The sequence below is a fragment of the Canis aureus genome, chromosome 5, assembly GCF_053574225.1.
Source record: "Canis aureus isolate CA01 chromosome 5, VMU_Caureus_v.1.0, whole genome shotgun sequence".
NCBI classification, from domain to species: domain Eukaryota; kingdom Metazoa; phylum Chordata; class Mammalia; order Carnivora; family Canidae; genus Canis; species Canis aureus.
Window position 1 is genome coordinate 69652803 of NC_135615.1, and position 27501 is coordinate 69680303.

Consider the following 27501-nt stretch of genomic DNA (forward strand, 5'->3'; position numbering starts at 1 on the left):
CTCAGGGTTGTGAGATGGAGCATCAGTGAATGTGGAGTCTGCTTAAGATTCTCTCTTTTTCTTTCTCTCTGCCCTCTCCCCTCTCTCCCTCTCAATAAATAAATAAATAAATAAATAAATAAATAAATAAATAAAAGTAGAACCAATAAATTTGCCAAAGAATTAACTTTGGAGTGAAAAAGAGAAATAAAAAATATCTCCCCTGTTTTGATTTGAGCAACTGGGGAATGAGGTTATCATTTACAGCTTTGAGGATGTTTGCAGGAAGTTGAGTTTGATACATCAGGAGTTGGGGGACATGTTAAGTTTAATATGACTATTATACAACCAAATAGAGATAATGATCCTGGTATTCAGAGACATATGGGTTAAAGAGAGTTGAGAGTCACCAGTGTACAGATGGCATTTAAAATCATGAGACTTGATGAGATCATCTGGGGAATGACTGCAGACACTGAAAAGGAGAGGGTCAAGGACTGAGCCTTGGGACATTCCAGCAACAAGAGGTCAACGAAAAAACGGTAGAGAATACTGAGAAGGAGATGCCAGTGAGGTAGGAGGAAAGTCAGAAGGGCATTGGTGCCCTGGAAGCCAAGTGAAGAAAGTGTTTTATTATTATTTTTTTTTTTTTTTTTTTTTTTTTTTTTTTTAAGAAAGTGTTTTAAAAAGAAAGGTGATCAACTGTTGTCAAGACGCTGTTGGTCCAAAGGATTGAAAATTGGTCATTGCTCTGAGTATCTTAATAAAAGTTATTTCAATGGACGGTGAGGAGGCAAAAACCTAACTGAAGTGAATTCAAGACCGAATGGAAAGAGATGGGAGTTGGAGACAACGAGTATAGGCAAGTCTTAGAGGAGTTTTGCTGTAAAGATTAGGGAAACGGTACTACGTCAAGAGACGGTTGGTATTTATTTCCACGCTTTTAAGATGGGAGAATTAGCAAGTGTGACGACAGGAACAATCCTGTAAAGAGAGAAAAGGGAAGGGGGGGGGGGGTGATAACTAAAGCAATACAAGAGGTGATCGGATTTGATGGGTAGCAGATCCAGAGTCTCTGTCTCTGTCTCCCGTTTCAAAAGTCAATCCAACGTCCAGCTCCAGCTCGCGAAGTTCTAGTTTGGGCGGCCAAAAGCTGAGGTGGTTGAATGTGTGTCTGTCTCCACAGCACCCTCAGGGCCCCTCCAGAGGCTGCATCGAAGTCAACTTCGATGAATAGCTTTTCTCCATACACCTGCCGACCCTGGCCCAGGGCCCCGCTCTGCGCCAGGTGAATTAGCCCGAAGAGACCCCCAGCAGCGACTACGCGGCTTGTTTCATAAAGGGGGGTGGTCCTAGGCCTGCGCTCTAGGATCCAAACTTTCGAGCGCCAGCCCGGCTCCCTCCCTCGCTCCCCATGAGCTCCCGCACTTCCGGGGTCCAAGCCCGCGGAAGTGGCCCACCACAGCCACCGTAACCGAAGTCAGCTGATGATAAGTAGTTGCTGGAAGGACTGGGCCAACGCTTGGGGGTGGGGCCCGAGAACCGAACTGAGTAGGGATTGGACCAAGAGCTCAGGGGCGGAGTTTAAGAGCGAACTCCAGACGGAAAGTGGACGGAGCTCAAAGAGGCGGGGCCTAGTGATGAAGCGGAGCGGTGATTGGGCCGAGGGCCGTGTCAGCGCGACGATTGGGCCGAGCGCTCCGGGGCGGTACTTGAGGGGGCGGTGCCGTGTCGGAAGTCAGAGGTCAGTAAATAGTGGTGATGTCATGCAGGCAAGATGGCGGAAGGGTGAGCCCGTCATCCAGCTCTCGGGCGTTGGGGCCTGAATTCTCCCCGGGTCGGGGTGCTGGGCCAGGGTCCCCGAGGGGAACAAGAGGCCAGCCCGGGAGTGGACGGAGCTGAAAAGGCGGGGTGGAGTCGCAGTGTGAGGGGGTGGGGAAGCGGTCTGCCAAGTCTCGGCCCGCGGACCACATCTGAGGGGGAAACTGAGACCCGATCATGCGCGGGCAGGAGTCGCACCGCAGGGCCGCCAGATATGTCTGTCTTCACAGGGAGGACGTGGGCTGGTGGCGGAGCTGGCTGCAGCAGAGCTACCAGGCAGTCAAGGAGAAGGTAAGCCCGGCGGCGCCCTTCCTCCGCCGGGGCCTCGCGCCGCCTCCTGCGAGCAGGTCCGAGCGGCCCCGCCCAGCCAGAGACGAGGCCCACCCAGGCCTTGTTGTTATCCCCTGTGGGTCTCAGGGAGGACTGACCCCGATTCACACCGGCGTGACACTAGCCATGGTGAAATACAGAATGTTACAAAGGCTGGAGCGACCTTTTTGTAGGAATCCATAGGAAGGGCAGTTTATTCCAGCTCAGGAAATTCACAGCTTCGTAGAAGAGAGAACCTTTGATTTAGGCCTTGAAGAAGAATTCTTCCAATAGAAACCTATTGCTATAGTCATCCAAATACTAGAATGCCACAGCCAGCACCCTCTGACAGGCCCTGGGGGTACAGATGCTGTCCTGGGCCTCACAAAGCTCACAGCCTAATGGGGAGGCAGCAGTCCCTGTGGGATGAGTGAGCCTTGGCTCTGCCAGTGGACAAGGCTGTCGTGTGTTTCTGTTCCACTCCATGCTAGTTTGTCAAAACCAGCCCAAGTGAATTGTGGAGGAAAAAAAAAAAGTTAATTACTGTTTACTTCAAGAAATTGGGGTGAGTCCTGCTTCAGGGCCAACTCCAGGAGGCTTCTGATCTTGGCTAAAATCCATCCTCTACTCTGGCAGCATTTTAATACCTTCTTTAGCCTGCATACTCCTGAATAGCCTCTCAGCTACAGCCTAGCAAATCTGAGAATCCCCTGAGTTGTTTAGGTTGTTGATGAGGACTAAGAGAATTTCACACTGAAGTTCAATTGAGAAGACCTCAAAGTACTGTTGAGCAATCTCCTGGGAGGAGAATCTGACATGTATTCAACAAGCATTGGGCAAGGACCTCCTGTGTGTTTCCCTCGGGACTGGACTTACCATAACTCATGAAAAGTAGATAGTTCGTTAGCTTCCCATCTTCTTTCTTGAGGAGCTCCGTGTTTTTGAAGCAAGGGTATGATGTTGTTTTTGCCTTTGACAGTTCCCCATTAGAAAGAGGGAACTTAATTTCTCTCTCAGCTAGTTACTGTTATGTCAACTTGGACAAGTTCTTTAACCTCTCTAGGCCTCAGTTCCTTGCCTGCAAAATGAGAGTATTGATAATACCTGCCTGATAGTACTGTTGTGAGGATTAAGTGATAACGTGTGTAAAGCATCAGGAACAATACTTAGCACACAGTGTGTAGTACATAAACATTAGTTATTTTTATTAAGTGCTGAGGAGGGTGCTGGGGAAACCTCTTAAACACAACCAGTCCATTTTTACTTCAATTTTTTCCTTGGTCTTTCAGTGCTCTCCTGGCCTTGCTCCCTTGCCTTCCTCTCCTGGATCCATCTAGACCACTCAGTTCCCAGGACCTTCAGTTCTTTTGCACCCCTTAGCATACATTGCCCTAGAGACTATACAGTTCTGACATGGTGCTCTAATCTACCTTCCTCTACTCCTTACCTTCTTCTATAGTGTATGTCTGTGTTTGCATTTACCTACAGACACTGATAGGGTCATATTGCTCTTTGGTCCAACGACAGATTCCCTAACTTTATTTAGGCCTGAGCACCCCCCCCCCCCCCAGCATCTTTTTCAGGCTCTGATTTGCTGTTCTTCCCCTTATCTTCAGGAGCTTTCCCCAAACCTAACTTCCCTCAGGTCCCCTATTCACCTACTTCCTCTTTCACCCCTAGGAGACAACCTCACCTCCTACTTTTTATATTTGAGGTCAACAGTATGGGCTTTCGGGCAGCCCCGGTGGCACAGTGGTTTAGCGCCGCTTGCAGCCCAGGGTGTGATCCTGGAGACCCTGGATCGAGTCCCACGTCAGGCTCCCTGCATGGAGCCTGCTTCTCCCTCTGCCTGTGTCTCTGCCTCTCTCTCTGTCTGTCTTTATGAATAAATAAAAAAAAAAAAAAAAAAAACCAGTACGGTCTTTCATAACCACCACCACCCCCCCATTCCCTGCAGCCACCACATGTAAGCTTATCTGTAAACACACTCAGCTTCACCTACCACTTTGCCAAATCCAGTGGATGGTTTTCAGCTCTTATCTTCCAGGGCCTCTCAGCTGCATTTGACACTAGTGATCACTCCCTCTTTCTTGAAACACTACTCCCTTGGCTTTGTGGTATGTTTCTCTTTCAATTCTCCACATCTCCAAGCTTTTATTTCCTGTTTCATAACTTCCCTTTCCTGTCCCTTAAAGATGTGATGTTTGAGGGTTTTTGTCCTCAGCTCATTGCTCTGTTCACTCTACAAACTCTTCCTGGGTGACCTCCTCCATTTTCATAATACCATGACTCCTAGTCCTTTTCTCTGAGCTTTAGTGCTTGAGAATAGCTCCTGCTGGACAGCTATCCCAGATACCCCACTGTCATCACATGTCCTGCATGACCAAAATCATTATCATCATCATCATTCTAAACCTGCTCCGCCTTCCCCATTTTCTCTCTTAGTTGGCAGCACTGTATCTATGAGGTCCCCTAGTTTAGCAACCAGTGGCTCTTCCTTGATTCTTTCTTGCCCTCACTCAACACGCCGATTTAATCCCCAAATATACCTTTTTTTGCCTAATATTTCTTGAATTTGTCCCATCCATTCATCCTGACCAGCTCTGTCCTTATTCATATTGTTTTATTTTCTTTTCTGAATTATTATAGCAGCTATTATAGACTGGTTCTCCTAATCTTACACTTTTTGGACCTGCCAGTCACTAGAGTGACCTATCAAAAATGCAGATCTTGTCATGTCCTACCTCCTTCAAACTCTTGGTGGCTTCCCATCACTCACAGGGCTGACCCAGGCCCACCATAGCTGCCCTTGGCAGCCTCTCCAGCTTTATTCCAAACTACTTCGGCTCTACCTTGAATGTTCATTAGGACTGAAGTACTCAAAGGCCTCAGTAAACCCTGTGCCCTGCCATGCCCTGGCTTCTTTTGCTGACTACTCATTCTTTTAGGTGCTCAGTCACCAAGTCTTTCCAACTTCCTGATAATACATTGGTCACAACTCTGCTCTTGCACATTGGCCCTGTTATTTGAGCATTTTGCCTGGTGGGCGATGACCTTCTTGAGGGCAGGCACCATGCCTGTTCATATTGATATTGGTCCCCTCAAAGCCCACAGTCTAGTGAGGGAGGCAGCCATTCATCAAATCATATGGTAATGGTTATATAATTGAAATAGCCCTGGTACATGTAAATTTAACAAGCAAGCATTCTCTGAGCATTTACTCTGTACCAGGTTCTATGTCACATACTGGGAAAGGATCAGTGAGCAAAATCACAGGCTCTGTGTTCACAGAACTCCATTTATCCAGGAAGTTAGATACTGTATGGGTAATCATAAGCCTACGGCATGATAAATGTTAGAGAACATACAGATGCCCTGGGAAGCAGGGAGCCAACCTAATCTGAGATGGCATCAGGGAAGCTTTTCTAGGGAAGTGACATTTAAGCATACATCTTAAGGAAGAACCAGAGTTAACCAGGTGAGGGGGTCTGTTTGTTGTTTTTGTTCACTTATGTGTTTTGAAGAGTTAGAATTGTGTGTTCAGACACCTTGAGGTAGGGAAGATGCTAGAGCATTTGAGAAACTTGCAGAAAGCCAGCTAGAGCTCAGTGAGGGACACAGTGGTAGAGTCTGCCAGAGATGAGATTATGCGGGCTTTGTAAGTGAAGGTAAAGATTTTATATTTGCTCATAGGATACTGTGTAAGCACTGAAGAATGAATGTAAAGCAGGGCCAACCTGGTCGGCTCTGACTTCAAAGCTCCTAGCAGTGTCACAAGGAGGTAGTAGTAGAGGTATCTGATGCAACCTGCAAGAAATCCACTTAAAAAGAGCAGGTTGGGTGATCCCTGGGTGGTGCAGCGGTTTGGCGCCTGCCTTTGGCCCAGGGTGCGATCCTGGAGACCTGGGATCGAATCCCACGTCGGGCTCCCGGTGCATGGAGCCTGCTTCTCCCTCTGCCTGTGTCTCTGCCTCTCTTTCTCTCTGTGTGACTATCATAAATAAATAAAAATTTATTAAAAAAAAAAAAAAAAAGAGCAGGTTGGCCTAGACCAAGGTGATGGCAGAGTGGATGGAGAGAATTCATAGCTGACCCCTCCATCCCAATTAAGTAGTCCTAAGTCTGAAATGGAGACATGATTCCCTGCTCCCAGAGAAGCTTCTGGCTGATAGACAAAACTGCCCCATTCAGAGACTTCCCAGGCTGATGAAAAACAGGCAGTCACTTCCCCAAAGGAAAAAACCACCAGAACCCTCAAAAATGCTAAAACAAAACAAAACCCCCATACACACAAAAACAAAACTGCAGCTGATTATCCATCTATAAAATGAGAGGGCTTTCCAGGGAGAACACAAAGGTAATCTGGGAAGGTACCCTAGAGTGGGTAAGGGTGAAACAAAGCAGGGAAGACTTAAGACCAGAGCTGAAGGCCTGCTGTCTCATGCCATCTGAGCATTTGGGTGGGAAGCAGGTCATTCTAACAGAAGCAAAAATTCATTCTTTTCTACGGATGAATAGAATCCTGGAGTAGTAGAACCAAGAAGGCCTTGGAGAAAATCCAATCCATTATTTCTCTCAACACGCCCTTTGTTGAATGTAAAACTCACACATCTTTTTACTGGTATTAAATTGTCAAGAATCCCTCATAAGTGCTTTCTAGACTATTGCTGTTACTAATGGAACATGTTAGTAAACTTTTCCAATAAATTTTACATATTGCCTCATATTTCAACTGAAACTTCCTATAACAAAAAAAAAAGTAAAGGTAGAAACACTTTCCTTTGATAAAAAAAAAATCACATCTTTTCTTCATGTTATGTGAAATTCTAAACAAATGTCATGACTTAAGGCATATCAGAGCGATGTGTATCAGACTCTGTTTTGTTTTTATTTTTATTTTTATTTATTTATTTTTTTTAATATTTATTTATTTATGATAGTCACAGAGAGAGAGAGAGGCAGAGACACAGGCAGAGGGAGAGGCAGGCTCCATGCACCGAGAGCCCGATGTGGGATTCAATCCCGGGTCTCCAGCATTGTGCCCTGGGCCAAAGGCAGGTGCCAAACCGCTGCGCCACCCAGGGATCCCTCTGTTTTGTTTTTAATCTACATTGCCCCTTCCCCAGCCTGCTCTTGAACCACTGACTTAGGCCACCTCCCTCATTTTATAGGAGAAAATCAAGACTAGATGAGAATTATGTGTGGCCACAGAGCTTTTAAATGCCTGGGCTAAGACTTGTCCCCATTCTCAGAGCAGCAGGAAGTCCCTCTGTACTCTGCTTTTCGGTTATCCCAGGTAATGGACTTGGGACAAGCAGGCATTGTTTCTGTACCTAGGCTTCCCGTGTCACTTGAGTTTTCCATGTGTCTGTCTGGGACAGAAGCAGCCCAGGGCACAGGAACAAAGGGTGGTGGAGCCAGCCGGCCTGTCATCCCTCTCTTGTCTTCCCATAGTCCTCCGAAGCCTTGGAGTTCATGAAGCGAGACCTGACAGAGTTTACCCAGGTGGTGCAGCATGACACGGCTTGTACCATTGCAGCCACAGCCAGCGTGGTCAAGGAGAAGCTCGCTGTGAGTACTGCCTCCACTCTCTGAGTGGCTGTCCTTCACAGCTGGACCTGCCCTGGGACCCTGGTGGGGACGCCCCAGACTTTCTACTATTAAGTGATTCTTTTCCCCATAGGCTTCCACTTTGAATTATGTCTGTCAAGCAAACAAGCTACATAGAATAAGTATTAATAGACTTTCCCATTTCTGTATTGTTTTAGCACGTTTTCCTGTTAACAAAGTCATTCATTGTAGACAATTTAGAAAATACATGTAATTAGAAGAAAAAGACCTGGAGACACCCATAATTCCATCTCCCACAGACAACAACTGTTAAAATTTGGGGATATAAAAAAATTGGGGGATATATTTGTTTTTTATATCCACTTTCTTTGTCAAAACTGGAATCAACCAAATATCATGTTTTGTAACCTACTTTCTGACTTAATCATTGCAAACCTTGCTCTCCAGCATCATAAATGGCCTGTTATTTTGTTTTCTGGGTTCAAACAGTTCCAAGTTTCCTACTGCATTTTTTTCTAGTACTATAAACAGAGCCACAGTGAACATTGTGATTGCTAATCTTTATCCTTCACATTTTCTTTATAATAAAATACTGGAAGGGATCATAGGATGAGTACAGTTTTAGGCCTTTTAATATTTATTGCAAAAGTACCCTCCAGAAAGGTTGTGCCAACTTATATTCTTACTGGCCCTATTTTTATTAAAGATGTGTAGCAAAATCTTGTGAGACAGGAGTTAGATTCTAAAGTCATTGTGAAAAGTGAAAATTGTGTAAATATTGTGTAAAATTCTGTAAAATTTTGTTGTGTAAAATTGTGTTGGATATCTCTACAAATCTCAAGCTTCTGATGAAATACAATACACAGGTTTTACATGAACAGTTTCTCCTTTAGTATTGAGACAATTGCACTTTCTTCGTTTGATCACCAACTTAACCAGTCACCTTGTGATTAGAGACCATGATATGAAAAACATGTTTTGGAGTTCTTTTAGCCAACCTTATTTGGTTGACTCTTATAAAATATTGTCTGCCTGCTAATCAGAGCTACTGATGAGCATGAATGACAAGTAGTAATCCTGCTAAACTGCTAGAGTCCTGCCAGTAGCAGAGATGCCACTCATTTCTTCCATTTATTTATTCCTTTTTTTCATTGAGCAGATATGATTGTATACCTGTGCTAGCATGTGGCAGGCACTCTGATATATCCCAGGTGTAAAATGCTTGGGTAGCTTCATCAGGATTAAATATTATGGTTTCCTCAAGGTTTTTAGAGCCTGGCCCTATCAGCATCTCATCCCATGTTTGCTTTGAGGCCATTTGGACCAGTGTGGCTCAAGCTTGGTGTTCCTCTTGCCCCTTCTAGATGATCCATACATTGTTCCTCAGCTGGTCCCAGGTTTGCCTCTAGGAAGGAGTATCTATTCTCATGCTGTCCATATTTCCTCAACCTTTCATACGAAATGTTCTACTTCCTGAACAATGATGATGATGAACTTGTACTATTACAATACTGCTCTTTAGTAAATGTTTGTTATATGCCAGGCATTGTACATGCCTTATCTTTTTTATTTTTCACAGCAGCCCTCTGAAGGAAGTCTGTTTATCTGCATTTTACAGATCATGAACCAAATTCAGAGAGGTTTAGGTCTCTAAAACTAGTACCTTTCCCACCACTATGCCCATAGGTCCTCTTCCCCACTGAATGTGTATGGCATGCATCCTCTCCTACCAGTTTTTGATCAGCCTGACTGGCGTTGAAATTTTAATGAAACAGCCAGTCGAGGAGTTCTACTCTGACTTACACAGGCTTACTGGGGCTGTGTTTCATACCCCCATCTGGTGTATGGAGACCTGGGCTGCCTCTGTCTCTCTCCAGCCCCAGAGATGGGGTGAAAGGCTGCAAGCACTTCTCTGCCCACCCTTCACTTTTGCTGCCAATGCCTCACCACTCAACACCCCATACCCTAGATTGCAGCCTATTCCTGAGCCACTTGTTTCCTCTGCTCACTTCTTTCTGCAGACTGAAGGTTCCTCGGGGGCAACAGAGAAAATGAAGAAGGGGTTGTCTGACTTCCTAGGGGTCATCTCCGACACCTTTGCTCCCTCTCCAGACAAAACCATAGACTGCGATGTCATCACCCTGATGGGCACACCCTCTGGTACAGCCGAGCCTTATGATGGCAACAAGGTATTCATCAGCAGCCTCCCCTGCAGGTGCCTACCAACACTGGCTTCTAGCTTCCAGTGTGCACCCACAAAAGTAATATGTGTTCAGGCCAGAAAGTAAATAAACATATATGACTAAATTGGAGAATTCTTTAAGCAAGGAGATAATGATTCCTAAATCCATAATCCCATCCCTCGAAGACAACCACCAATTTCCTGTTGGGGGTCTAACCTCTCATTTCTTTTTGCTTATAAACATTGGTAAAGATAATTAGGACTTTTTCTTTTTAACCAAAAAAGGCACTTTATACATGTACTTTTATAACCTGCTATAAAAAATATATAAAAAATATTAGCATCTTTCTTAGTCACCATCATTTTAATGTCTTTAAGTCCTTGCAAGTGAAGATAACAATTATTCAGTCATTTCCCTAATGTTGCATGCTTGGATTCTTTTCAGCTTTCAGACATAATAAGGAATGCTGTACAGGCATGATATTCCCAACATTGTGGCTAAGGCTGATTTCTAGTGGGAATAAATGTATGGGGGGGGGGAAGGATATCTTCAGAGTACCTAGATCACAACAGTGGTAGGATATTTCTTCTACATTTTATCTTCTCAGCATTACTTGTTATGGTTCATAGAGTGTTTTCTCCTAAATTCACAGTGTGATGTCACGCAGTTTGGCCTTTGAAGCATTTTGCCACATTGAATTTCCATTCCAAACATAATGATTTTTCAGGCATTATCTTTCAGCACTAGTATTAATACCACACTTAGTGAACATTTGAGTGGAAGTGTGAAGCTTCTTAAATTGTAGGATTTAAAATTATAATAGCAGTGAATCACAAAGCTACTTGCTGAAGTTCTGGTGCAGATAGGCAGCCTTTCCTTCACATAATGCTGAGGAAGGAAGGTGAGATTTTCTGTTTTGGAGTTCCTTAACGGGAACACAGCAGATAATTCATTTGGCAGACTGGCTGTGAAATTAAGAAATTCTTTTTTTTTTTTTTTAAGATTTTATTTATTTATTCATGAGAAAGAGAGAGAGGCGGAGACATAGGCAGAAGGGAGAAGCAGGCTCCCCAGAGGGAGCCCAATCTGGGACTCGATCCCGGACCCCAGGATCACACCCTGAGCCAAAGGCAGACACTCAACCACTGAGCCACCCAGGCATCCCAAGAAATTATTATTTTTTGTTTATTTGGGGTCTTTTTCTTTTTTAAAATTTAAATTCAGTTAATTAACATATAATATATTATTGGTTCATAGGTATAAGAGGTCAGTGACTCATCAATCTTACATAACACCCAATGCTCATTCCATCACATATCCGCCTTAATGTCCATCACCCAGTTACCCCATCCCCCACCCCCCCAAAATTAAGAAATTCCTTTTTTTTTTTTTTTTTAATTTTTACTTATACAGAGAGAGAGAGAGAGAGGCAGAGACACAGGCAGAGGGAGAAGCAGGCTCCATGCACCGGGAGCCCGACATGGGATTCGATCCTGGGTCTCCAGGATCGCGCCCTGGGCCAAAGGCAGGCGCCAAACCGCTGTGCCACCCAGGGATCCCAAGAAATTCTTGATGAATGATTTTAACTTGGGGGAGCTACTTTACTTCAAAATTTGCCTATAAATTTGGACTTTATTAATATATTTGAACTAATGTTTTTCAAATTCCAAATATATATATTTCAAATTTCAAATATAATTCAAAAGCATTTTTACATACAATCTTGTAGTCTGCTTACACTATTTTCTTAGTTCCCAAGGTAGAATACTAGGGAAAGACCATTTTTCTGGAAGCCCCAGTTTTGCACTCCTAGCCTGGTACTCCCCTCTCTCTAGCCACAGGGTGAGCTGATAAGTGCCCTGTGGGTCTGGCAGCCAGCAGAGGAGAAGCTGGGTTGAGGTTGCCTTCCAGTGGGAGTAAATGTATGGATAAAGGACGTCTTCAAAGCATCTGAATCAGCAACAGTGGTAGGGTATGTGGCAGAGGGGAGGTGTTTTCTCTACGCACTCTAGAATTTCTGTTCTTTGTTTCTTACAGGCTCGCCTCTATAGCCTACAGTCAGACCCGGCAACCTACTGCAATGAACCAGATGGTGAGGGGGTAGTGGTGAGGGGGCAGGCTTGCAGGGAAGGGAGATGAAGAGGGTCTGGGGTGAGCACCCTGCTGTCTCTGATAACGTTGGCCTTAGCACCCCCTGGCGGAGGGAGCGGAGTGAGGCTAGAGTGCACCTTACGTTTGGTGTGATGAATTGACCCCTTTTCCTCCCTCAACCTGGACTGTGTTCATCCCAGTCTGCAGAGACTTCATGCCACTCCCTCATTCTCCGCTCAGGCCCCTTCCCAACCCTGCTGCCCCACCTGCCTTCTCTCTGGCATTTGTTGGCCAAACCCCTGCCATGCAGCAAGCCAGGCTGGGAACTAGAGCTCAGAAATTAATCAAACCCTCACCCCGGTCCAAACCTCCAGGAGCCTCCTGTTAGGGAGAGAGAAGCAGGAAACTATGAAATAAAGCAATGACAGGAGGGATCTGGTGCTTCTTCCACAGAAGGGCAGCATGCAGCTCAACCTGGGGAACCTAGGATATGACACTTAGGTTGAGGTTTTATGAATGGAAAAGAAGTAAACTAATTTAGGGGGCACCTGGCTGACTCAGTCAGTGGACCATGCAACTCTTGATCTCAGGGTTGTGAGTTCAAGCCACACACTGGGCACGGAGCCTACTTAAAAAAGAAAAAAGAAGTAAACATTTTACTTTTAGCAGTGGGGGGAAGGGTGTTCAAGCGTGGCAGCAGAACATTTGAAGTTTTGATACTGAGGAAAGCCGCAGAGGTGCGTGTGAAGGAAGGAGGCCATGAGAACTGCCAAGGGTGAGGGGACAGATTGGAAGGGCTTTGAGTGCCAAACTAAGAGGTTTGTATTTTGTTCTAAATGCCACAAGGTAGTGGTTCTTAACATTTTTTTTTTTTTTTTTTTTTTTAGTTACAAAGCCCTTTAAAAACCTGTTGAAAATGACAAGCTCTCTGCAAAATTTTATAATGCAGTGGGGGAATCCTTTGACCCTCTGAAGCCCATCCTTAGATCCTAGTTTAAAAAGCCCTCCCACACGTGAGTGGCTCAGTTGAGCATCCATCCTACTCTTGGTTTTGGCTCAGGGTTATGAGATCAGGGCCCTGAGATCAAGCCCGCTCTCTGGGCACTCAAAGAAGAGTCTGCTTGTCCCTCTGCCTCTCCCAGCCAGCTCACTTGCTCTCACTCTCCCTCTTTCCCTCTAAAATAAATAAATAAAATCCTTTTTTTTTTTTTTTTTGAGATTTTATTTATCTGTCAGAAACAGCATGAGAGCATGAGCGAGGGAGCAGCAGGCAGAGGGAGAGGCAGGTGGAGAAAGAGGCAGGCAGAAAAAGAGGCAGGCTCCACGCTGAGCAAGGAGCCCAATGCAAGACTCAGTCCCAGGACTCCAGAATCATAATCTGAGCCGTAGGCAGACAACCAACTGAGCTACTCAGGTGTTCCAAATTAAATCTTTAAAAACAAACAAAAAACCCTCCCTAGAGTAGTACCTGGCTTTCTTAGTCAGTGGAGCATGCAATTCTTGATCTCAGGGTCATGAGTTCCAGCCCCACATTGCGCATAGAGTTTACTTAATAAGAAAAACTATGTACTAAATTAAAAATAAATCAAAAGCCCCCCCACACACCCACACAAAATGCCCAAACTAGAGAATTACTGAAGGGTTTTGAAGCCTGAGGTGATAGGTGATTAGATTTTGCATCTTGTAAAAGACATCAAGCATGGTTGTAAAGGGTAAAATAGAGAAAGACAGAAGATGGGCTGAGTGGGTAGGAGGCTTGATAGGAATCCTCACTCAGAGGTAAAAGCCAGAACCGAGGCAGTGACAGGTGGAATGAAGAGGAAGGTGTGCATATAGAAGACACTGAGAAAGTGGAATCCAGAGTGATCAAATAAAGGAGGAGTTCAGGAGGGCACCCAGGGTTCTGGTGGATAAGTAGGCAGGAGAGCTTGGGAGGAAAGAAAATGAGCATACATTGGGTTTGCTGTACTTGAGCAGGTAGAAGTGTCCAGGGGACACCTGGACCTCTGAATCTGGAGCCCAGAAGGATAGCTGGGGCTGCAAAGACAGACTGAGTTGTCAGGAGAGGAAGAGGTTGAAACTTGTTTAGTGGAGCTTATCTTAGGAGAAAACAGATAATGAGACAAGATAAGGAAAAAGGAGCCCACTGAAGACTGATGGATGGAACAACTGGAAAGGTGGGAGGAAAATCACAAAAGCCTGGGAAGCCAGGAGAGAAAAGGGCATTCACAGGAAAACAGTGGCTCCCAAGATCAGAAGCTGGGTTGGTCACATGAGGAAGGGCAAAGAAGTAGCCTTTAGACTGGCAACATGGGGCCCCTGGGGACCTGAGAATAATAGTTTCAAGTAGAGGAGGGGGTTCGGTAGCCAGGTGGATTGGGCTAAAGGAGGAGCAGGTGTGTGAGAACATGTAGACTGCAGCCTGTTCTAGAGACCACTTAAGTGCCATGCCATGATATCAGTGGGGCTGTGTACCCCAACACCCTTGCTGACCCCCCCATCTTTGGCCAAACAGCTTTGAAAATAACCTTAAGCTTTCCTCACTGTCCATGTCCAGGCTTAAGTGTGTTTTATGTAGGCCCAGTGTTCTTTCTCCAGACTCAGGAAAATGACATCAGTGTCTATCCCTCTGCAGGACCTCCGGAACTGTTTGATGCCTGGCTTTCCCAGTTCTGCTTGGAAGAGAAGAAGGGGGAGATCTCAGAGCTTCTTGTAGGCAGCCCCTCCATCCGGGCCCTCTACACCAAGATGGTGAGGGCCCAGCTGGCTGCAGGGAAACCCAGCTTCAGTTTGAGGTGTTGGGAGGTTGGGAGGGACATTTTATTTAGAGTCACTGCAGAATCACCTGGCCCACAGAGCAGTCAGAGATGCTCTAGAGCCAGACCAGCCAGGTCCTGAGCCTAAGAAGCCACATGGGCAAAGCTGATTTGCCAGACTTCTGGCAGTCGTGTGAGAAATGGAAGGGCTAGCAAAGCCTGATGAAAATTCTTTTCTTCCTCCTTGGTCAAGTTGGGCCAGGAAGATGGGTCTAGGGATGGAGGGTGTAAATGCTCTGAGGAAAACTGCTTAGCCACTAAACCACATCTGAAATCCAGAGCAGCTGGGAGTAGGCTGATAAGGCTGGGGACACAGACCTTATACAACTTTTCCCAAAGTCTCATCTCCACTGTCCCCTCTCTCCAGGTCCCAGCAGCTGTTTCCCATGCAGAATTTTGGCATCGATATTTCTATAAAGTCCATCAACTAGAGCAGGTATGCTGGCCTAGCCTGGGGAGGTGCTTCACTCGGCCCTTGGGGAAGCACACTGGATTTTGTTGAGGGAAGAAAGGGCACAGGGTACCAAGAACTCTGGTGTCAGGGCCAGGGTCCTGGAAGAGCATGCCCTGACTTCGTTGGTTATGTTTTCTCCCACACTCAGGAGCAGGCCCGGAGGGATGCCCTGAAGCAACGGGCAGAACAGAGCATCTCTGAAGAGCCTGGCTGGGAGGAGGAAGAAGGTAAGAGAGATTGAGAGGTGATGAGCAAGTAACGGGTCCTGTCCTGCCTGTGGGGACTGTCTGGCTGTTATGTAAGCACTGGAGAGACCTGGCACCTAGGGAAATATAGGGCATATGTATACAGCATTCGTACGTGCTGAGGATAGGCTCAACTAACAAGGAAATGTTTGCCTGGGCTGGTGGAATTCCTGGTTTAGGTACAGAAATCACATGTGTCAGGGCAGCAGGATTGTCCTGCCAGCCCATGGACTAGCCACTTCAGAACCACCTGGGATGCTTATTGAAATTCCAGATTCCCTTCCCCCCCGTTCTAAATAAGACTCTGTTAGGATGTGGCCAAACTTGTTTTTTGCTTCATGCCCAGCACTGAGCCCAGCACGGAGCTTGAACTCATGACCCTGAGATAAAGACCTGAGCTGAGATTGAGAGTGGGACGCTTAACCAGCTGTGCCACCCAGGCACCCCCAAACTTGTATTTTTTTTTTTTAACAATTTGGTCTTTTTTAAAAGATTTTATTATTCATGAGAGACAGAGAGGCAGAGATATAGGCAGAGGGAGAAGCAGACTCCCTGTTGGGAGCCTGATGCGGGACTTGATCCCAGGACCCTGGAATCACGACCTGAGCCAAAGGTAGACACTCAACCACTGAGCCACCCAGGCATCCCCCCTACTTGTATTTTTAACAAGCTCCCCTGGTAAAGTCCATGCCTAGCTAAGTTTGGGAACTGTTGGCTTAAGGAAGTAGCTGAGCATCCTCTATGTGGTAGCTCAGCTTAGGATGGTATGTTAGAGCCACCTGCATGCTGTTAACACATTTATTAAGTGTTTTTTTGTTTTGTTTTGTTTTGTTTTATGATAGTCACACAGAGACAGAGAGAGAGGCAGAGACATAGGCAGAGGGAGAAGCAGGCTCCATGCACCGGGAGCCCGATGTAGGATTCAATCCTGGGTCTCCAGGATCGCACCCTGGGCCAAAGGCAGGTGCTAAACTGCTGCGCCATCCAGGGATCCCAAGTGTTTTCTTTATTTAGAAAAGTTCTTTCTTTTCTTTTCTTTTCTTTTCTTTTCTTTTCTTTTCTTTTCTTTTCTTTTCTTTTCTTTTCTTCTTTTCTTTTCTTTTCTTTTCTTTTCTTTCTTTTCTTTCTTTTCTTTTTCTTTCTTTTCTTTCTTTTCTTTTTCTTTCTTATTTATTTATTTATTTTAGAAAAGTTAAGTGTCTTGTCCAAGATCATACACTGAGGATATAGCAGAACCTGTCCTGAATCCAGAACTGATTCATTGTCAAGTCTTAATTTTCTAATCTATAATGCCATCTTGGGCTGTGTTGCCAGAAGCTGTGTGTCCACCAGACATATGCTAGGCCTTGAGGCTAGGAGAGACTTTGACCAACAGGGAGTATCTGCAGATGAACCATGATGGGGAGAGGGTGAGGAATCCGGCCCCCTTTAGTCTTGATTAGAGGCTTTGGGAGGAATATTCAGAGCTCCAAGGTTGTCTTGGGGCTGACCAAGGCACATAGCCCTCTTCCCTTTTCTCTCTCAACAGAGGAGCTTGTGAGCATTTCACCCACATCTCCAAAAGAGGCAAAGGTTTCTGTGGCCAAAACTTCCACATCCCCTGAAGGAGGACCTGGCCTCCTGAGCCCCTGTGAAGAGAATCCAGTGACTCCAGCTGAGCCTCCTAGAGAGGTGACTCCATCAGAGAGCAGCGAGAGCATCTCCCTTGTAACGCAGGTTGCCAAACCTGCCACTGCAGCTGAGGCACCAGTGCTGCCCAAGGACCTGTCTCAAAAGCTTCTAGAGGCATCTTTGGAGGAACAGGGCCTGGCTGTGGATGTGGGTGAGACTGGACCTCCGCCCCCAGCTCAGTTCAAGCCCCACACCCCTGCTGGCCGTCCCACTGGCCCAGAGCCCAGGCCTCCAGCCAGAGTAGAGACTCTGAGGGAGGAGGTACTCACAGACTTACGGGTGTTTGAGCTGAACTCGGATAGTGGGAAGTCTACACCCTCTAACAACGGAAAGAAAGGTAAGTCAAGGCCAAAGCCCAGAGAGTGGGGGGGAGGGGCAGGCAAGAGTTACTACCCCTTAAGGCAGCCTTGTGCCCTCACCCCTTGTGAGGATTCCAGGAGCAGTTGTCCTTCATTTATGATACTGATGATGATGACAGCTGCTACCTACTAAGGATTACCATATATCATCCATTTAATATATACCTATTTTCTGAAATAAGGGTGCATCTTACAATTATTGGGGTTTCAGGTTCAACAAAATAAGGTTTGTGCCAGGTTAGTGTGATTTATTGCATTTAATTTCTCATTACATCTCACAGCCCAGTGAGGTCAGTATTACTGTCCTGTCTTACAGATGAAGTGAAGCTCAGAAATGTTAAGTAACTTGCTCAAATTCACATGGCCAGGAAGTGGCAGGCCCAAATTCAGACCTGGGTCTCTCGAACTCAGAGCCCATGCCCTTAGCTACCACGCTATGCCAGTTTCCATCCATTTGGACAATTCAGCCTTATCCTGGGTTGGAAATCCCCATGACATTGATTGAAGTCAGGGTCTTCTATCCTGGATGACCTCAGGAAAGTCATTTAGCTTCCCTAATACTGCATTATTATGAGTATGAAATATATATAAATAAAACTTACATTAGTTGAAAAAAGAATAAAATGAACACTCATGAACTTGTGACCCAGCTTAAATAATAAAACTTTAGTTTCTTATCTGTATAATGGAATTTTAGACTGGAGCCTGTTTATCCAAAGGGAACCTCTCTAATTCCTGGAATTAAAGGACAGTGATAGCTCTGGTGTTGACTTTTTTCCCCACATCCAGAATACCTCTTCAGAGAGAGCTAATTGTCAGCAAGGCTTCTTCTCTCTCTCTCTCTCTCTCTCTGCTGACACATGGTACCAGTCAGCCACAAAACTTGCCCAGCAGGTGAGCCCAGGCCTGCTGGTGCAGTGAGAGACTGGTTTGCTACCCTAGAAGGGAAACTGGCCTTACCCCACCCATATCCTGCTCCCTGATAGAAACGGTGGGGTTTCCAGTTTCCAAAACAATGCTCCCCTTCTGGCTCTGATTCAGTGAGGTCATCCATTGAGCTCCTACCTCTCTTTATGAGACACTGAGGAGGGAGGGGCAAGAGCTGCAGTCTTTATGATGAAGCATGAAGCAGTATGGGACAGACTTGGTGCTGGAGGAGTTCAGAGAAAGAAGGAACCTCCGGGCATCTGCAGTTGTTTCACCGAGGAGACAGGCGTTGTAGAGGAGAGGTGGAGAGTTTGGGGCAGGTGCGGGGGAGTGGTAGTCTCGGCTGAGGGGCCCACACAATCCAGATAGCAGAGGCCACTGAGCAGATTGAAGGGGCAGTGACGAAAGCACACTTTGCTTTCATCAGGAGAGGGAGGAACAAGAAGGGTGGATGGGTTAGCTCAGAAGTAGAGCTTAAGGACTTAACCTTATGCCAAACTTGGAAGGTTGGGCTTAGTGTCATAAAGCAGCATGGCACGCTGCTCACATTATATGCCTGATCTATACTAAGAACTTTACATGTAGAGGCTGAGGGCTCAGGCACTGGGGTTCAGACAGTTCTGGGTTCAAATCCCAACCTTGCTCCTAAGCCGTATGACTTCAGAAAAGTTACTGATCTTCTCTAAGCCCCATTTATTCCTCTATAAATCAAGGGTAATTGTTTCACAATAGGGAAAATTTCAGGGAAGAAATCAGAGTAGAGCCATTCTTTGGGGAAATGATAATAAGGAGCCATCTCTGAGCACTTTCTATATGTCTGTATAGCTCTGTGCTAAGCACTGGATATGTATGCCACTCAGTCTTCACAGAAGCCTAAGAGATCTGGGTAATTTTCCCCATTTCTTTACTGGAAAGAGATCAATCACTTACCTACTAATTATTTGGGAAAGTGGAAAAGGAGGTGATGGACTCAAAAGGCGGTGGAGGTTGCTGGCCAGGTGGTACTAAGGGCCCATTCGAGGTAGTAGTCATGAATTTTAAAGATACCAGTCAGCACTGTATGCAGGTGCAGGCACAGAATAGATGGGGAGTTGGATTGAACCAGGGTTCACATTTAGCCCAGGGAAATTGGTGGAAGAAAAGAAGAGTGTCCACAAGTATAGGCAAGAAGTGATCAGAATAGTGGCTCATGGAATCAGCTGGGGAAGGGAGGGATAGACAGTGAAACAACTGGTTGGTTAGAGAACTGTAGGCTCCATGGGGAATTGGGCTACAGGAGAGCAGGATTAGAAAAATGAGTGGTGGGGTGAAATGGGACGAAATGAGATTATGGGGAAACTAGCAGGAGCTCTTCATCACCCTGCTCTACTGCCTCTGACCTACTTAGGGGTTTGCAGAAGACCCACCAGAAATAGTTGTAGTCACTTAGTCAGGGGAAGCCTGGGGTATTGAACTGGGGGAGCACAGTGGGAACAGTAGATGCTAGAGTAGAGAGAGTGAACCTTAAAGAATGAAGGCTTGGAGACAGTGACTCCTTTTCCCTCTTATGTCCATATCCTTAGATGACATAAGAAAATTTGGTCCCTGCTAGCAGCAGAGTTTCTTGGGGTAACCTAGCCACAGGATCTCCCAAGGTTCTAGGGCAGTCATTGTCATTGCAGAGCGGCTTCCCACCTGCATTTTGCCCCAAGATCTGTTTAAGAGACTGGACCAGCAGGGCGGGGGAAGAGAGATGGGGACAGGTCTGTGGCCTGCAGACTAGAAGGAGCCCTGGGCTCAAGGCCCTCCTTCACCAATGACTGACCTAGGAGTGGCTTTTGCCTCCATTTCTTCTCTGGGGAAGCAGAGTTCCAATTGAACAGAACAAAATGAGCCAAGTGACAGCACTGTGAGGTTAGTAATCACCTGAAAACTCCCCTTTCTTTAAAAAAAAAGAAAAAAAAAAAAAAAAACCAGTAAAACTCCATCATGAAAGCTTAAATTGTTTTGGCACAGATCAGTTCTCTGCCATGTGCATAATGGAGGTCTTAGTACTCTTGTTGTGTGACAGGAAAGGATGGTGGGAGGAGGCACATGGCATAGAAAGCCTCAATTCTTATCTCTGCCACTTGAGGCCTTCATTTCATCATCTGTAAATTGGGACTGTTAATACCCACCTCAGAGGGTGGATGTGAAGCACTCCAAAACTGAAAGCTGATACTGTTTTCCACCCCTGGAAGGCATTTAAAGCCTGAAAAAGAGTTTCAAATCCCTGGAGGGCAGCCTGAGGTTAGGGAAAGCCATCATGGCCACAGCTCTGGGATGAGGAATCAGCCAGGATTCCGGCACCTAACCCAGAGGAGCCCTGCACTGACAGATAATCAGGTGCCACCAAGTGTCCCAAAGGCATAGGAGACTTAGGTGTGGAGTCTGAAGAACTGGGTCTTGGTTGCCAGTCTGCCCTGGAGGCCTTGGGACCACATGCAACATTACTTACCTCTGAGTCAGTGCCTTTAACAGCCCCTTTTGTTAAATTCCCACTATGTGTACATGTTACATGCACCACACATTGATACCTCTAACCTTAACACTGTTGTATCTCAGAACTGCAGGCCCAGGCCTACAAGGAATCACCCAGGTTCCTATTTATAAGGCAGAATTCTGGGCCACCACCTAGACCTGCAGAATCAAATGAGGGGGGTGGGGAGGCAGGCATCTGCATTATCTCCTCCTGTGGTTCTCTGCAAAGAGGGTGGTTTTATCCTTATTTTATAAATAGACTGAAGCCCAAAATAACTTACCCAAGACTGCACAATAGATAAAAAGTAGGGATTCCACCCAGGTCTGCATGACTCCAGAGATTTTGATCTTAAGAGGATGCTTGTGGCTGGCCAGGTGGTTAGGAAGGAGAACAGTACGAGACCCCTTATGACAAAGGTAGGGGCAGGGCTTGGTGGGGGGTTGTCAGAGCCTGGGTGCCTGCTGAGTCGCAAGCTGAAGAAGCAGCAAGGGATATGTTTACAGGTCATGCCAGTGGGAGATCAGGGACCTACTTTTTCTCTTTTTTTTTTTTGAGAAAGAGAGAGAGTGCAGTAGCGCAGGTGGGAGGAAGGCAGAGGGAGAAGCAGTCTCCCTACTTCTAGGGAGTAGGGAGCCTGCTGCGGGGCTCAATCCCAGGACCCCTGGAATGTGACTCGAGCTGAAGGCAGACGCTTAATCAACTGAGCCACCCAGGCGCCCCAGGGACCTACTCTTTTTAAAGGTGCTTTTAATAGATAAGAAAAAAATACAAAGTAGTATGTGTTCATTTTAGGGGGGAAAAACCTTTTAGATTTAGACGCATCTAAATATGTTCATTTTAGGGGGAGAAAAAAAAAACAGGAAAATTACTCCCTGACCTCATTACCTAGAGGTAACTTTTGTTAGTATTTTTGTGGCTATGTTACGCATCTTTTCTCTATGTGTATAAGGATCTGTGAGCGTATTTTTTAATGGAATCACATTGCTAATACACTTTTTTTTGCATATACTTTTTAAAAAAAACTATATTTATAGTTTTCTTAGTAATAGCTTTCACATGTACATTTTTTTTTAATGCTGCCTATACCAAATATGAATGTTTAGAGCAGTGATTGCTAAACTTAGCAGGCATTAGAATCACCTAGAGCAGGGATTAGTAGACTTTTTCTATATAGGGCCAGATCACAAATACTTTAGTCTGTTGGAACTACTCAGCTCTGCTGTCGTTGCAGGAAAGCAGCATGGGCAATATGTAAACAAATGGCAATGGCTGTGCTCCAAAATGTAATTTCCCAAAACAGGCAGTAAGCTGGATTTGGTCCACACACCATAGTTTGCCAACACTAGTTTAGAAAAAGGGTCCATGAATATTTTATTGAGCCCAGACTATACTCGAAGTAGTTGGCAGACATAAGAAAGGAAAACAAAGATCCCTGCCCTCAGGGAGCTCACATTCCAGTTCTTCTAGGAGTAGACAATAAGCACACTAAGTCTTATGATGTGACATATTTGAAAATTGATAAATAGAATGGAAAAAAAGAACAAGGAGAGCAGAGTGAGGGGAGTGGGTTGTAGTTTATTTATTTAATATTTATTTATTAATGAGAGACACAGAGGGGGGTGGGCAGAGACACAGGCAGAGGGAGAAGCAGGCTCCATGCAGGGAGCCCAATGCGGGACTCGATCCTGAATCTCCAGGATCAGGCCCTGGGCCGAAGGCAGCGCCAAACCACTGAGCCACCCGGGCTGCCCTGGGTTGTAGTTTAAAGTAGAACAGTTGGGATCCCTGGGTGTTGCAGCGGTTTAGCACCTGCCTTTGGCCTGGGGCGTGATCCTGGAGACCCGGGATTGAATCCCACGTCGGGCTCCCAGTGCATGGAGCCTGCTTCTCCCTCTGCCTGTGTCTCTGCCTCTCTCTCTCTCTCTCTCTCTATCATAAATAAAAAAATAAAAATAAATAAAAAATAATAAAAACTTTAAAAAAATAAATAAATAAAGTAGAACAGTTGAGGTAGGCCACAATTAGATGGGAGGATTTGAGCGAGGCTGTGAAGAAGGTGAGGAAGTTGGCCCGTGGGTGTCCAAGGAGAGAGTTCTAGGTACAAGGAACAGCCCATCCAAAGGCCCTAAAAGCCGAAATGTGTCTGGTGTGTTTCACGAGGAGCAAAGTCAGTGAAGGTAGAATGGAGTAAGAAGAGGAAGAGAGGTTCATTGTTTATGTCTTCTGGAAGATTTCTGTGGCTCTGGGGAGCCTCTGGGCCAAAGTGCATCTCCACTCAAGTAGCTTCCTTTTTCTTACTTAACAATTCTAGACTATTTTGCCATGTGTATAAGTGTTCTGCAGTCTAATGTTTAAAAGGCACATAATGTTTTATCATGTGACTACACCATTTATTTATTTTTGTAATTCCTTATCAGTGAACTCTCAAGTTGGGTTTTTAAATTTTCATTACTATAACAGCACTACAATGAACCTCTTATTGGCTAAGTCTTTGACTGAATCCAGAATTTTCCCTTAGAATAGATTCCTTTTTTTTTTTTTTTAATTTTTATTTATTTATGATAGTCACACACAGAGAGAGAGAGGCAGAGACACAGGCAGAGGGAGAAGCAGGCTCCATGCAGGGACCCCGACGTGGGATTCGATCCCGGGTCTCCAGGATCACGCCCTGGGCCAAAGGCAGGCGCCAAACCGCTGCACCACCCAGGGATCCCTAGAATAGATTCCTAAAAGTGGATTCACTGAGCCAGAGTGAGAATAGAATGTAAGATCTTTGATTTATATTTGCCAGCCCCTTTTAAAGAGTGCTATCACCCCCAGCTACAAATTGTTCATACATACCCCTTCCTGCCTTTCACACTGTGGATCATGATTCCAGGCTCAAGCACAGATATCAGCGAGGACTGGGAAAAGGACTTTGACTTGGACATGACTGAAGAAGAAGTGCAGATGGCACTCTCCAAAGTGGATGCCTCTGGGGAGGTAAGTGGGCCTGGCTGGCCTCAGGGAAGCAAGCCCAGTGACCCCAGTATCTGAGGATTCTCCCCATCAGGCCCAACTGTCCCTTCAGAGTGGATCCCTATTCCTTTCTGAGATGGCAGCTTCAGGAAGGGTGCTGGGACCTCCCACTCAGGCCCTGAATAGTTCCGATCAGCAGGCTCTGCTTCCCCTCAGTTCCAGGTTGGATGGTGGGAGAGTTTCTGACATTAGCTCTGCATGAAAGTCACGTGAGGAGCTACTAAAAAATGTAGACTCCAAACCCCACCCCACATCTTCTGACTCATGGTCCCCAGGAATGGGACCTGAACAGATTTCTGGCCTTGGGGCAAAAGACTGTGTGATCTAGGGCAAGTCACTTAACCTGAGCCTCTGTTTCCTCATCATTGAACTGGTCCTAGAAGCTTGTAAGCTGTGATAGATAATGCACGTAGACATGTTAGGCATTGTGCCTAGGACATGGGAGGACTCAGTGAACATTACTAAAGCCCCCACAAAACCCAGTCCAAAAAAAAAAAAAAAAAAAAAAACAAAACCCAGTCCAGTTAAAAGCTCAGAGGCCTTACTACTCTTACTCTTCATTACCTGCTAGAATCAGGAATGGGTCATTTTGAATGAAAGGCAGGGAAAAAAGCTCTCACAGATAAGAAGTGACAGGACTGAGGGTCCAGCCCAAACACTTGATTCAAGTCAGTGTTTCTTCCAGTGTCACACAAGAACCACATGATCCTTCCATCATATAGCTCATGAATCTGCTATATGAGGTGAACAGATTAGAGAGACAGGCAGGGCCTCATTTTTCATACTGGAAAACTGAAACCTGGGGAGAGATAGAGGCCTACCCAAGAGTCTTTGGCTCCTGTGACCTCACTATATCCAGGCTGAGAAGGCCCATGATCACCTATCATGTCACAGGGGCTTGATGCCTTCTGTATCTTCATAGCCCTCTGTAAAACCGGATGACCATATACTTCAGCAGAGTCATTCTATAACCTATCATACCAGGGATCAGCTGAGAGCAGGCCACTAGAAAGTTCCCTGGGGAGACTTCAGCTGGGGGAATAGGGTGCTAGAGCCCCTAATGAAGACACTGTGAGCACCTGCAGTGCAGTGCCACCTTATATCTCATCACAATGCCACTCTCAAGTTCTCCTTAAGGGACTGACCAGCTTGGTTCCTAGAGACAGGGTGTCCCCTTCTAGCATCCATTATTGGTCAGTGGAAGCCTTTTCTTTAGTTCTGGAATGATCAGAGCAGCAGACCTGCCCCTTAGGCAGAGGGCAGCTCTGCTCCCCAGACACATTCCTTAAGACAGTGGTTCACTCTCATAGAGGGCAGGAGGGTATGGCTCAAGGCAGGACTTGGGCATGGGGTGGGGGTGGGCTGCTGTTTAGGGGAGGGCTATCCAGAAATGGAGGCAGCTAGGGGAGGTGGGGTCTGGGCTTGACTCAGAGGAGTAAATATGTGTTTGTGCTCTCCATTATCCCCTCCTGTCTGCAGCTGGAAGATGTAGAGTGGGAGGACTGGGAATGAGGGGAGCCAGAGCGTACAGCTCCCCCACCCACAGAACCTCCCACCCCTTCGCTCGTCTCAGCCCAGCCCTGGAAGACACTGACTGAGAATGTTTCCCCAATGGCCTCTGTCAACCAGAGTTCTGGGCACAGATTCTGGGTGGCTCCTTGCTGGTCCTTTGGGCCTCTGCTCATATCTGGGAAGGGGCTCACTAAATCCAAACCAGAAACTCTGACTTGTGCCAACTATAGGATGATTCAAGGGGGAGGAAACCTACCCCCGACACCAGAAGAGCCTACATTTCTCTGCTGAACACCCACTGTTCTTGGGGACTCTTGCTGGGAAATCCCAAGGGATAACTCTAGCCCTTCTACCTGTGTAGACAGATGCTAAGCACCAGTCTCTTGGAGGAAGCTGAGACAACACTCTGTCCCATCCATAAGCAGGCAAGGAAGGTCATCCCACCTGTCCTTGACTAGACAGGGATGGCTAGCACATTTTGGTTCCTAGCCCAGTGAGTAAGAGGCATTCGTCTCTGGGAAACTTGCCTCTCTTTGGGGATCTCCCCCTCCCAGGCATTTTCCATTCCCAGAAAGGTTCCTTGTGGTTCCGAATCTAGAGACCAAACCCTGAGTCCCCACCTCCTTCCTTTTGTCCAGCCCAGGCTGGTATGTCCCCATTGCCTCTCCCAGGGCTTCTTCATGTCAAATGCACCCAAGTCCTTAGCCCAGCTGTGCCACCTGCAAGAGTCTGCTCTTGCATTTCTTCCCCTCCCCAAGAAGGGAGGGGGTCACTTCAGGCCCTTCTGTGCATTGCCTGGCGGGATACCTTGTCCAACCAGCTACCCACCTCGACCTCCCTGTAGCTTAGGACACAAGCCAGCTACCAGCGGTACAGAGCAGTGATCAAAGCCGAGTACTTACACCTCTGGTAAGCCCAACTTCTCCACCTCAACCCTTCTGCTTCTTGAAGGGATATGCTGGGGGTGAACCTCTTGAGACTCTCATCAGGCTTCTTCAAAAGCTCTTCCTCCTGAAGACAGACCCAGTCTTTGTGGCTCTCACCCTCACTCTGGTAAAGCTGTTCCTCTCTTGGGGAAATGAGGGGCTGCAGGAATTCCTGGAGACCCTGGTGCTTCATGATGCTGCTCTGGTGATTCTTGTACATAATCTGGTGTATTCACCAATGATTTAAAAGGATTGTGGTCAGATATGCCAAGAGAGTGGTGGTCATTTCCACTTCAAACCTTCAGTGAGGGGGTGGGATGTAAAGAATGTTGAATCTTTTTTTTTTTTTTTTTTGACGGGATGGGGTTTTTCTCTTTGTAATTACTTCTTTAGTTTAATTAACCTTTTGGTTGTTTGTGCAATATTATATATTTTAAATTATAATGCATCTCCCCAGAGTATTTTGTAGCCAGGAAAAGAAAAAAGGAAAAAAAAAAAAAGATTCTAACAGCTGTTAGTTTTGTAATTAAAAAAGAAAGAAAAAAGAACTTTGTCCTGAACCTTTTCCAGACTTGCCGTTAATAGCATTAAAGAGATTCAAAGAAGCTGGAAGGGTGTCTGGGGGTCTCTTCTTGTCCCCAGCAGCAGCTGCGCTGGAGGCAGGGCCGGGCAAACACAGAATGCAGGGTGGCTTCTGCCTGGAGCCTAAGGAAGGGGCAGGGATGGCAGGAGGAGTGGTCTGAGTCACGAAGAAGTCCCTCATCCTTACCTCAGACACAGCTTAGACCCTGGGGTAAGGCAGGGAACGGCCCCCAGCAGGCCTCCCACCAAGACAAGGAGTCGAGAAGCCATCTCTGCATTCCCAGTGCTTCTGCTTTTATTTGGAAAGGAAGTTACAACAGCAGTGGTTCCACTGCTCTCGGGTCACTTTTCTCTTCTCCTCCCCCACCCTGTGTACGATTCTGGGGTCTATTTTTAATTAACTTGAGTGAAACACCTGTGTGAAAATCACTTGTTAGCTCTAATAAAAGGGAAGTCTGAATGAGGCCCTCTGGTTGCATGAAGATCTTTAAAGGGAAAGAGAAGTAAGGCTCGGGAGGGCATAGGTAAGTTATAGGA

General features: G+C 46.1%; 1 protein-coding gene across 2 annotated transcripts; it reads left to right on the forward strand.

The window, feature by feature from the left end:
* Positions 1–1378: 1378 nt before the first annotated feature.
* Positions 1379–27428, forward strand: BSDC1 (BSD domain containing 1). Of its 2 annotated transcripts, none has more exons than XM_077898669.1 (11): positions 1379–1723; positions 2031–2091; positions 7564–7680; positions 9702–9869; positions 11901–11955; positions 14590–14705; positions 15138–15206; positions 15373–15451; positions 16998–17477; positions 23805–23908; positions 25424–27428. In XM_077898669.1, exons 1-11 carry the CDS (start codon positions 1467–1469, stop codon positions 25454–25456), a joined length of 1539 nt encoding a protein of 512 aa, XP_077754795.1. In that variant the 5' UTR covers positions 1379–1466; the 3' UTR covers positions 25457–27428. The 2 variants fall into 2 exon arrangements, with proteins under 2 accessions (XP_077754795.1, XP_077754796.1); XM_077898670.1 differs by having other exon boundaries at positions 1721–1767.
* Positions 27429–27501: the final 73 nt, after the last annotated feature.

What these genes read in the sequence shown, in the direction of transcription:
- BSDC1 (XM_077898669.1), top strand. Translation starts at nt 1,467, where the DNA reads ATGATAAGTAGTTGCTGGAAGGACTGGGCCAACGCTTGGGGGTGGGGC. An exon ending in GGGCCCTCTACACCAAGATG is followed by an intron (nt 14,706 to 15,137) that starts GTGAGGGCCCAG and finishes CCCTCTCTCCAG; the next exon opens with GTCCCAGCAGCTGTTTCCCA. An exon ending in AAGTGGATGCCTCTGGGGAG is followed by an intron (nt 23,909 to 25,423) that starts GTAAGTGGGCCT and finishes TCCTGTCTGCAG; the next exon opens with CTGGAAGATGTAGAGTGGGA.